This window comes from Carcharodon carcharias (genome assembly GCF_017639515.1).
Source record: "Carcharodon carcharias isolate sCarCar2 chromosome 37 unlocalized genomic scaffold, sCarCar2.pri SUPER_37_unloc_1, whole genome shotgun sequence".
Lineage (NCBI taxonomy): Eukaryota > Metazoa > Chordata > Chondrichthyes > Lamniformes > Lamnidae > Carcharodon > Carcharodon carcharias.
The window spans coordinates 730,730-742,824 of NW_024470758.1; the positions used below are offsets into that span (position 1 = coordinate 730,730).

A 12,095-nucleotide genomic window follows, 5' to 3' on the forward strand; every position below is an offset into this window, starting at 1 on the left:
CGTTCAAGAAGGCAGCTCAACATGACCTTCTCAAGGGCAACTAGGGATAGGCAATAAAATGCTGGCCTAGACAGCGAAGCCCACATCCCACAAATGAATAAAAAAGCAGGACAAATCCAACCCGGCCAATTACCGCCCCATCAGTCTACTCTCCATCATCAGTAAAGTGATTGAAGGTGTCATCAACAGTGCTATCAAACGGCATTTGCTTAGCAATAACCTGCTCACTGACGCCCAGTTTGGGTTCCACCAGGGTCACTCAGTTCCTGACCTCATTACAGCCTTGGTTCAAACATGGACAAAAGAGCTGAACTCCCGAGGTGAGTGCCCTGGACATCAAGGCCGCATCTGACCGAGGGGGCAAACTCTCCGCTGGTTGGAGTCATACCTAGCACAAAGGAAGATGATTGTGATTGTTGGAGACAGTCATCTCAGTTCCATCACTGCAGGAGTTCCTCAGGGTAGTGTCCTCGGCCCAACCATCTTCAGCTGCTTCATCAATGACCTTCCTTCCATCATAAGGTAAGAAGTGGGGATGTTCGCTGATGATTGGACAATGTTCAGCACCATTCGCGACTCCTCAGATACTGAAGCAGCCCATGTCCAAATGCAGCAAGACCTGGACAATATCCAGGCTTGGGCTGACAAGTGGCAAGTAACATTCACACCACACAAGTGTCAGGTAATGACCATCTCCAACAAGAGAGAATCCAACCATCGCCCCTTGACGTTCTATGGCATTACCATCACTGAATCCCCCACTATCAACATCCTGGGGGGTTACCATTGACCAGAAACTGAACTGGGCCAGCCATATGAATACTGCAGTAGGTCAGAGGCTGGGAATCCTGCGACGAGTAACTCACCTTCTGACTCCCCAAAGCCTGTCCACCATCTACAAGGCCCAAGTCAGGAGTGTGATGGAATACTCCCCACTTGCCTGGATGAGTGCAGCTCCCACAACACTCAAGAAGCTCGACACCATCCAGGACAAAGCAGCCCCGCTTGATCGGCACCCCATCCACAAACATTCACTCCCTCCACCACTGACGCACAGTAGCAGCAGTGTGTGTACCATCTACAAGATGCACTGCAGCAACTCACCAAGGCTCCTTAGACAGCACCTTCCAAACCCACAACCACTACCATCTAGAAGGACAAGGGCAGCAGACACATGGGGAACACCACCACCTGCAAGTCCCCATCCAAGTCACTCACCATCCTGACTTGGAAATATATCAGCCGTTCCTTCACTGTCGCTGGGTCAAAATCCTGGAACTCCCTCCCTAACAGCACTGTGGGTGTACCTACACCATAGGGACTGCAGCGGCTCAAGAAGGCGGCTCAACACCACCTTCTCAAGGAGCAATTAGGGATGGGCAATAAATGCTGGGCCCAGCCAGTGAAGCGCATATCCCGAAAATGAATTTTTAAAAAGTACTGAGGGAGTGCTGCACTGTCAGAGGGTCAGTACTGAGAGAGTGCTGCACTGTTGGAGGGTTAGTACCGAGGAAGCATTGCAGTTTTGGAGGGTTAGTTATGAGGGAGTGCTGCACTGTTGGAGGGTTAGTACAGAGGAAGCATTGCAGTTTTGGAGGGTTAGTACTGAGGGAGTGCTGCACTGTTGGAGGGTTAGTACCGAGGAAGTATTGCAGTTTTGGAGGGTTAGTACTGAGGGAGTGCTGCACTGTTGGAGGGTTAGTACAGAGGAAGCATTGCAGTTTTGGAGGGTCAGTACTGAGGGAGTGCTGCACTGTTGGATGAGGCATTAAACCAAAGTCCCAAATCTGCTCTGTTGTTGTTGTAAAGGATCCCTCTGGCACTATTGATAGAAATGCAACAGGGCATTGCCCGGGTGCCAATATTCCTCCCTCAACAAACTCCATCGGGAAAGAAATCACCCAGGCACCGGGACATTACTGTCTGTGGGATCTGGGTGCGTACAAACTGTCGTCCCCTTGCCCTGCCAGCGTGTACGGACAGCTCTGTGAAAACAACGTGTTTTGAGACAGTGCTGGGGGCAGAAATGGGTGGGGCTGTACATCAATGTAGAGGGAAGCCTTGTGGCACAGTGGGTAATGTCCCTCCCTCTGGGCCAGGTGTTCTGGCTTCAAGTCCCACTCCAGGACATGTTGGCCACAGAAGACGTGTTCACTATGTGGCCAAACAGGGCTGGTTATCAGCCTGTAAATCCTTCCAGTACACCTGATGGCAGGCGGTAAGAGCAGGAGGGTTTCCTGGCCAGCTAAACTGCAGAAGGCAACAGCAAACCACGGCGGTACTTAGCCAAGAATAATCATTGACCAATCTAATGGAAATCCATGGTTATCAGGATGTGTTACCTGAAGAGATAGAGATATCAATGCAAGATCTATTGACAAAAGCAAAAAACTGTGGATGTTGGAAATTGAAAATAAAATCAAAAATAGCTGGAAAAAACTCAGCAGGTCTGGCAGCATCTGCGGAGAGGAACACAGTTAACGTTTCGAGTCCGTATGACTCTTCAACAGAACTATGGAAAAATAGAAAAGGGGTGAAATATAAGCTGGTTTAAGGAGGGGGGAGGGGTTGGGACAAGAAGAGCTGGATAGAGGGCCAGTGATAGGTGGAGATAACCAAAGATGTCATAGACAAAAGGACAAAGAGGTATTGAAGGTGGTGATATTATCTAAAGGAATGTGCTAATTAAGGGTAGAAAGCAGGAGGAGCAAGGTACAGATAGCTCTAGTGGGGGTGGGGTGGGGCGAAGGAATCGAAAAAGGCTAAAAGGTAGAGATAAAACAACGGATGGAAATACATTTAAAAATAATGGAAATAGGTGAGAAAAGAAAAATCTATATAAATGATTGGAAAAAGCAAAAAGGAGGGGGAAAAATCAGAAAGGGGTTGGGGATGGAGGAGAGAGTTCATGATCTAAAGTTGTTGAACTCAACATTCAGTCTGGAAGGCTATAAAGTACCTAGTTGGAAGATGAGGTGCTGTTCCTCCAGTTTGCGTTGAGCTTCACTGGAACAATGCAGCAAGCCAAGACATGTGGGCATGAGAGTAGGGTGGAGTGTTGAAATGGTAAGCGACAGGGAGGTCTGGGTCATGCTTGTAAACAGACCGAACGTGTTCTGCAAAGCTGTCACCCAGTCTGCGTTTGGTCTCTCCAATGTAGAGGAAACCGCATTGGGAGCAACGAATGCAGTAGACTAGGTTGAGGGAAGTACAGGTGAAATGCTGCTTCACCTGAAAGGAGTGTTTGGACGCTTGGACGGTGAGGAGAGGGGAAGTAAAGGGGCAGTTGTTGCATCTTCTGTGGTTGCATGGGAAGGTGGGTTGAGATGTAGGGGGTGATGGAGGAGTGGACCAGGGTGTCACGGAGGGAACGATCCCTAAGGAATGCCGCTGGAGGGGTGGGGGGGGGGTGAAAGGAAGATGAGTTTGGTGGTGGCATCATGCTGGAGTTGGCGGAAATGATCCTTTGAATGCGGAGGCTGGTGATGTGAGGACAAGGGGAACCCTGTCATGTTTCTGGGAGGGAGAAGAAGGTGTGAGGGCGGATGCGCGGGAGATGGGCCGGACATGGTTGAAGGCCCTGTCAACCACCGTGGGTGGAAAACCTAAGGAAGAAGGAGGACATATCAGAGGAACTGTTTTAGAAAGTGGCATCATCAGAACAGATGCGACAACAACAAGACTTAAACAAGATTTATTGATGCTGACTTGGTCTTTCTTCTGGTGTAGTGGTGATGTCAGTGGACTAGTAACTTTGAGGTGTTGGCTAATGCTCTGGGGACGCGGGTTCAAATCCCACCACAGCAGTTGGTGCCATTTAAATTCAATTAATAAATCTGGAACTATTAAAGCTCATCTGAGTCATGGTCAGCATGACAAGTATCATCGATGGTTGTAAAAACCCATCTGGTTCACTAATGCCCTTTAGAGAAGGATGCACTTACCAGGTCTGACCTGCATGTGACTCCAGGCCCCCAGCAAGGTGGTTGACTCTTAACTGGCCCCTGAAATGGCCGAGCGAGCCCCCGACGGCTGCTGAAATGTTGCATTACAATAAAACTGGACAGACTGACTTGTCTGGCATCGGTCTACACTGCAGTGGCCCAAGAAGGCAGCTCACCACCCTCTGAAATGGGCTAGCAAGCCCCATCAGCTCAAGGGCAATGAGGGACGGGCAACCATGCTTGCCTGGCCCATGATGCCCATACCCCTATGAATGCATGAATGGAGAAAAAAGTCTAATTCTTCAAATTACCCCCCCAACCCAGCACCAAATGTCCATGGGGGGGTGGTGGGGGAGACATGTTTTTATTGAATTTGCAAGCCTTTTCTCAATCGCTTGCGAAGCAACAAAAAATGTGCAGGCTGGAGTATTTTGCAAATGAAGGGATATATTCAGGCATTGAACCTGTGACATTTGAGGGGTTGGGGGCTGGAAGGAGGTTGCATTCGGGCCCTATAAATAACTCGCCCTTTTCCAAGTGCCCGGCCGCTGGTGCTAAATGCAACGAGCCGGACACACCAGATGCCAGGGACATGAAGCGCCACACGCGCCCTCCCCTGGACCTGTCAATCAATCAGGAGGCGGGTGTGTGGAATGAGGGGAAGGGGGGGGGGGGGGTGGAGCGGCTAGCCTGCCGGGAAGTGTAGTCCGCCTGGCGTATGGGGAAGCGAGGTGAGAGGGGGGGGGTCGAAAACGCCTACAACTCCCGGCATGCAGTGCGCAGGAGGCGGTTGGGAGAGCGAGGGGAGGACCGATAATGGATGGGAGGCGGGGTCAGCGGCTGACGGGAGCGGCCCGTGGCCGCCTCCCTCCAACTCCTCCCCTCCTCATGAATATGGATGAAGGTTGCTACATATTAATGAGGCGGAACCGTTGATTATTGATCAGGTCCGCGCGCAGACTGGACGGCGCACGCTCGGTGAGGCAGGTGCGGGGCGGGGCGGGGCGGGGCGGGGGGGGCAGGGTGAGAAATATAAGCTCAAATCGGAGGCAGCTCGACCGAGGACGGGGAGGGAGAGAGAGAGAGAGAGAGACAGACACTCTGAGACAAACACGCACACACACAAACAACAAGGACCATGTCGCGGCCACAGACTGACGTGGAGAAGAGGAAGCAGATCAGCGTGAGGGGACTGGCCGGAGTGGAGAATGTGACCGACCTGAAGAAGAATTTTAACCGGCACCTGCACTTCACCCTGGTCAAGGATCGCAATGTGGCCACGCCCCGCGACTACTACCTGGCGCTTGCGCACACCGTCCGAGACCACCTGGTGGGCAGGTGGATCCGCACCCAGCAGCATTACTATGAGCAGGACCCCAAGGTGAGGGGGGCGTGGGGCACTGGGGGGAGGGGTGGGCACGGGCATTGGGAGGGTGGGCACTGGGGGGGAGGGGTGGGCATGGGCACTGGGGGGAGGGGTGGGCATGGGCACGGGCATTGGGGGTCAGCACTGAGCAACATTACTATGAGAAGGACCCCAAGGTAACGGGGGCACTGGGGGGTGGGCATGGGCACTGGGGGGGATGGGGGCAGCATCCAGCAGCATTACTATAAGAAGGACCCCATGGTGAGGGGGGCACTGGGGGGGGGAGGGGTGGGCATGGACACTGGGGGAAGGGGTGGGCATAGGCACTGGGGGTCAGCACCCAACAGTATTACTATGAGAAAGACCCCAAGGTGAGGGGGGGCACTGGGGGGGGGTGGGCATGGACACTGGGGAGGATGGGGGAAGGTGTGGGTACTGGGTGTCAGCACCCGGCAGTATTACTATGAGAAGGACCCCAAGGTGAGGGGGACACTGGGGGAAGGGGTGGACACTGGTGGCGGGGGGGAGGTGGCAGGCGTGGACATGGGCAGTAGGGGAGGGTCCACTGGTGGCATGGGGTCAGCACCCAGCAGCATTACTATGAAAAGGACCCCAAGGTGAGGGGGGCATGGGGGGGAGGGGTGGGCATAGGCCCTGGGGGTCAGCACCCAACAGTATTACTATGAGAAAGACCCCAAGGTGAGGGGGGCACGGGGGGGAGGGGTGGGCATAGGCCCTGGGGGTCAGCACCCAACAGTATTACTATGAGAAGGACCCCAAGGTGAGGGGGGCATGGGGGGGAGGGGTGGGCATAGGCCCTGGGGGTCAGCACCCAACAGTATTACTATGAGAAGGACCCCAAGGTGAGGGGGGCATGGGGGGGAGGGGTGGGCATAGGCCCTGGGGGTCAGCACCCAACAGTATTACTATGAGAAAGACCCCAAGGTGAGGGGGGCACGGGGGGGGGGGGGGGGGGTGGGCATGGGCACTGGGGGTCGGCACCCAGCAGTATTACTATGAGAAAGACTCCAAGGTGAGTGGGGGGCACTGGGTGGGGGAAGAGGTGGGCACTAGGGATCAGCACCCAGCAGTATTACTATGAGAAAGACCCCAAGGTGAGGGGGCACTGGCACATTGGAGGGGGTTACTGGGGGAGGGGTGGTCATTGGTGGGAGGGGGCATGGGCACTGGGGGAGGGGGGGTCATGTGTGCACTAGAGGGAGGGCATGTGGATATTGAGGGGAGGAGGGGGCACTGGCACTGGTGGGAGGAGGAGGGGCACGGGGGGGGGTGTGAGGTCAGCACCCAGCAGAATTACTATGAGAAAGCCCACAAGGTGAGGGGACACTGGAGGGTGGGGCGGGGGGCACTGGGGGAATGGGGGGCAGCACCCAGCAGTATCACTATGAGAAAGACCCCAAGGTGAGAGAGCACTGGCACTGGGGGAGGGGTATTGGGGAGAGATGGCACTGTGTGAGGGGGAGGGGTTCTTGTGGTTAGCAGCCAGGGATATTGCTGAGAAAGACCCCAATGTGAGGGAAATGAATGCTGGGAAGGAGGGGTTGGATTGGGGTGATTGATATTGGGTGCAGGCTGGGGAATATTTGGTTATGGGTGCGTGTGAAGAATTGAACCCAGGAGAATGCTGCCATTGTGTCACAGGGCAGGTGGGCTAGTGCGGGGGTTGGTGGTGTGGGTGTTGATGTGGCATTGGGAACTCTGCAGAGACCCAGACACTGGACATTGCTACCTCAACACCAACATTGGGCAGTGGGACTGTTACTGGTTAACACTGGGGTACAGTACTGGTGGGGCAGGCCTGTCACTGTATAACATGGGTACAGTACAGGCGGGGACGGATACTGTGTAACACTGGGGTACAGTACTGGTGGGGACAGGTCAGTCACTATATAACACTGGGATACAGTACTGGAGGGGACGGGTCTGTCACTGTATAACACTGGGGTACAGTGCTGGTGGGGACAATTCCGTCACTGTATAACACTGGGGTACAATGCTGGTGGGGACAGGTATGTCACTGTATAACACTGGGGTACAGTACTGGTGTGGACGGGTCTGTCACTGTATAACACTGGGGTACAGTGCTGGTGGGGACAGTTCCGTCACGGTATAACACTGGGGTACAGTACTGGTGGGGACAGGTATGTCACTGTATAACACTGGGGTACAGTACTGGTGTGGACGGGTCTGTCACTGTATAACACTGGGGTACAGTGCTGGTGGGGACAGGTATGTCGCTGTATAACACTGGGGTACAGTACTGGTGAGGATGGGTCTGTAACTCTATAACACTGGGGTACAGTGCTGATGGGGACAGGTCTGTCACTGTATAACACTGGGGTACAGTACTGATGGGGACAGGTCTGTCACTGTATAACACTGGGGTACAGTGCTGGTGGGGACAGTTCCATCACTGCATAACACTGGAGTACAGTACTGATGGGGACAGGTCTGTCATTGTACAACACTGGGGTACAATACTGGTGGGGACAGGTCTGTCACTGTATAACACTGGGGTACAGTACTGGTGGGGACAGGTCTGTCACTGTATAACACTGGGGTACAGTACTGGTGGGGACAGGTCTGTCACTGTATAACACTGGGGTACAGTGCTGATGGGGACAGTTCCGTCACTGTATAACACTGGGGTACAGTGCTGTTGGGGACAGATATATCACTTTACAATGAGCCCATTCATTTCTATAGCCCTTTTTAATGTAACCAGACATTACTGAAGTTTTCACATTGTAGGAAAAGTGAAAGGTGAAGTTATAGGATTTGAGTGAGCAGGATTTTTCAGAGAGAGGTAGAGACAGGTTGACCTGTGGCCGACTCTGGTTTCACTCACCTTTAGCCCTGCAGGTTGTTCTAAACTGCAAGGCCATCTCAACTTCCCTCAGGAGGGTTTGTGTTACGAGTGTGACCCAGTGTTTAATTGCCCGTCCTATAAATCACCCTGTCCTATAAATCACCAAGGTCACAGGGTCACACTGTAGCCTCGCATGCACTCCTCCCTCACTAGCCCCTGCAAACCACCACCTGTTGCCCATCGTTGTGTGTAACTTCAGCCCACACCTGAGCTGCATTTTAAAATGTGTCGCAAATGCAAAGAAATAGTATGACACGCTCTATCACGCAGTGGGCAGTCGATGTTAGCTCAATTTATAATTGTTCTGATCCGTGATCACTTTGGGTTTTCATTAGCCAAGGGTATTTGGGGCTCTGTCACCAAGATGGGCAGGTGGAGTTACAATACAGAGCAGCCATGATCTCCTTGAATGGCAGCATTTGCAGAAGGGACTGAATGACCTCCTATGCCAGAGCGGGTGTGCTGTCTGAGTGAAGGGCCTGCACAGTTCTTTCGGTGGGGCTGCGCTCAGTCATGTCTCAGCCCGGCCTGCCGACTCTGACACTGTCTGAGCAACAGTCACTGTCTGTTTCGTGTGGGCAGGCTCGCTGCCATCACTGCAGCACCACACGGCCCAGTTTGCAGGGAAACGCACACCAGACAGCCTGCCATCAATCTTGGGTGACAGCCCGTGAAATCTGCAGCAGACAGTGCCCCTTTCCTCCACTACACTGCTTCTGAAGGTCATTCAAGGGGACATTAGTCAGCAGATTTGGAGAGGGCAGGATGATGTTTCATTGGGAGAACTCAGTGCACAGGCCACATTGCCAATCCTGTCTCTGTGTCTGTATTTTGTACGTACCTTTGTTTGTGTGCGTGTGTGTCTCTCTCTCTCTCTGTACCTTTGTGTGTGTGTGTGTGTCTCTCTCTCTCTCTCTGTAACTGTGTGTGTGTCTCTCTCTCTCTGTATCTTCGTGTCTCTCTCTCTCTGTCTTTGCATCCTTGTGTGTGTGTATCTTTCTCTCTTTTCCCATTTCTCTCTCTCTTTTCCCATTTCTCTCTCTCTTTTCCCATTTCTCTCTCTCTTTTCCCATTTCTCTCTCTCTTTTCCCATTTCTCTCTCTCTTTTCCCATTTCTCTCTCTCTTTTCCCATTTCTCTCTCTCTTTTCCCATTTCTCTCTCTCTTTTCCCATTTCTCTCTCTCTTTTCCCATTTCTCTCTCTCTTTTCCCATTTCTCTCTCTCTTTTCCCATTTCTCTCTCTCTTTTCCCATTTCTCTCTCTCTTTTCCCATTTCTCTCTCTCTTTTCCCATTTCTCTCTCTCTTTTCCCATTTCTCTCTTTCTTCACACACACTCATTTCACCTGATACTGAGGTGGATTGGGTTTCCTTTCTCCCTCCCTCTCTTGCTCACACGGCTTCCCCACCTGTTCCTGGATAGAAGATCTTTGCATACGTGTCTGTTTTTGTACGCCTCTCTCTCTCTCTCTCTGTCTCTCTCACATCAGTGCCCAAGCCCCTGCTGGATCCTGTATCTTAAGGGACTTAAAAGTGCCCTCAAACTGCCAAAGAAGGAACTGAGCTTCCCTATCTTATCTGAACTCTGCATCAATGCTGCACAGACGCAACCACTTGCACCTTTAACATGGCTGCACACGCAGGGCTCTTCACAAGAGGCACAATCAGACTTCAAAATGGGTGCCAGAGGTAGAGATGGAGATATTAGCTGACAGTGCAGCACTCCCTCAGTACTGGCACTAGGGAACAGGGCAAAAAGATTCCAAACTGAAACTGTGGTGTGCCTGCTTTGGCTTTGCAATAACCTCCTACTCGGGGACGAATTGGGAAGCTATGGGAGGGAAAGAGGAAACCCGATCCACCTCTGTATCGGGGGTTACTCTGTGAAACAGCTCTTCTGACCCTTGGACCTTTTACTGAGTTCTGAGAGGGGTTATTTTTACACTGTGGATGCTTGACTCAGCTGTGTGAGAGGAGCTGTGTTTCCTTCATCTCGCCCCACCCCCCACCTGCCCCCTGCCCCTCACTCCCCCCCCAAACCCTGATCCCAGGCAGGGTAGCTGGAGTCTGAATGTCAGCAATCAGGGGTTCAGCTTGGCGAGTAGCGCAGATTGTGACCCAACATGGTGGCGTATGCAGACTCGCTGCCCTGGGGTGCGACTGGCATCAGCACTGTTTACTTGTGTTCTCTGCACCCAGTCCGATCAAAGTATTGCAGCTTATAAGCTCCCGAGCTGTTTCCATTGGCTGCTGATTGACTGTGGGTGCCATCGCGGCTCATCCTTGTTCGGTGCACACAGCACCCCTCGTTTCCCTGTGCTCCCAGGCAGCCTTTCACTCAAACGTGGTTGGGCAGACTGTTCGGACCCGGTGGGGTTTTGTGTTGTGGGTGAGCCCGTTCCTGTCAGTGTTCACAGCTGCACTTTGCAAGTGCCGCAGGTGAGAGACAGGCGGCTAGAATCCAGCTGGGCATGAAGCCCGGGCCTTGAATTGGTCACTTGAGCCGGCTGCCCACACCCTCAGGGGAATTGGACTTTCGTTCTGCATGGGCACCGTCTCTGACTGGAGCTCTACCGGAAAAGGCAAGCCACAGCGCTTGCCTGACCTTATCACCTTGTGCCTAAGGCGTGCTTTTTTAAAAAAAATCTTTTTTATTTGCCCGTTGTGCTTCAGCCTGAGGATTATCAGTGTAGTCTAGACCCAGAATCAGACAGTATTGCATTTGCTGCAGGGGCTCCTGAGGAGTTAGTCGATTGTTCACATGGTGGGGGGGGGGTAGCAAGGGGTAAGGGGTGTCTCTGTGGCCGCTCCCTGAATTACCACGGGGGTGGGTGAGGACACGGAGAGATACAATTGACTAAAATGTGCCAGCTCCTGATGGCTGCCCAGCTACCCATGTAGGTTAAGTGGAAGAACAGGATCGGGCTGGGCTCTGTCCCCCATAGCGGAATTGTCATCACTGTCTACGTCTGGCTAGCATTTATGCAGCGCCTTTCACAGCTCTGCCCCCTCCCGAAACGCCTTCACAGGCCGTGAGGTACTTTTTGAGGCTCAGCTGCTCTTGGGATGCAGCAGACGTGGCAGTCGCATTGCACACAGCAAGATCCCACAAGCAGAAATCAGCGAATCTAGAACTAGGGAGCTCGGACCTCCTGACTCTGCGACTACTGAGCCAAGATTGTCAAGAGCGGAGGAGGCAGTTACAATGCAGCTTAGTCGGGATCTAACTGAATGTTGGAATGGTGGACCTGAGGGGCTGAATGGCCTCCTCCTGTTCCTGTGGTTGATTATCCTGAGCCATGCTGGCATGGCTTCTGGTGTGGTTACTCTCACCAAGTTGTAATGGTAGGGAGTGGGGTAGCAAGGTCTATGCAGAGAAAAACCCCCTGCAGGAAAGATCCACACCGCAGCCTTTCCCTGCCTTCTTACTGTGCGAGACCCTCTGCTTTTTTCTTCTTCGCTCTTGTGAGGTGCCACTCGAGGTCAGTGTGCTTGGAGGACTCTGCCGGGAAGGGAGAGCACAGCCTGTGAAGTTCCAGTCAGGTCAGGGTGAAACGAGGCAGTCGGTGGAACGTCAGGACATCCATCCCAAGGAGCTTTACAGCCAACGAAGCACTTTTTTAAGTTGTTGCCACTGTTGTAATGTAGGAATATTGGCAGCCAACCTGCACACAGCAAGCTCCCACAAGCAGCAATGTGATAATGACCCAGATCATCAGTTTGTTTTGATGTTGGGTTGCCAGATAAATACTGAGGACACTGGGGAGAGCTGTCAGGCTGTTAGTCATTAGGAGTCATCTTAGCAGAGAACGAGGTCATTGGGCCCATCGAGTTCATGCTGGCCCTCTGGGACTGACTTGGATTGGTGTATATTCGCCCGCTCTATCCCCATATCCC

General features: G+C 52.8%; 1 protein-coding gene across 1 annotated transcript in view; it reads left to right on the top strand.

Annotated features, from left to right (window-relative positions):
• Nucleotides 1–4,967: 4,967 nt before the first annotated feature.
• LOC121274580 (glycogen phosphorylase, muscle form) overlaps nt 4,968–12,095 on the top strand; it is a 95,682-nt gene continuing 88,554 nt past the window's right edge. Inside the window, exon 1 of the mRNA XM_041181909.1 lies at nt 4,968–5,325. Within this exon, the coding sequence (XP_041037843.1) occupies nt 5,083–5,325 (243 nt within the window). The 5' untranslated portion in view covers nt 4,968–5,082. The remainder of the gene's footprint in view (nt 5,326–12,095) is intronic.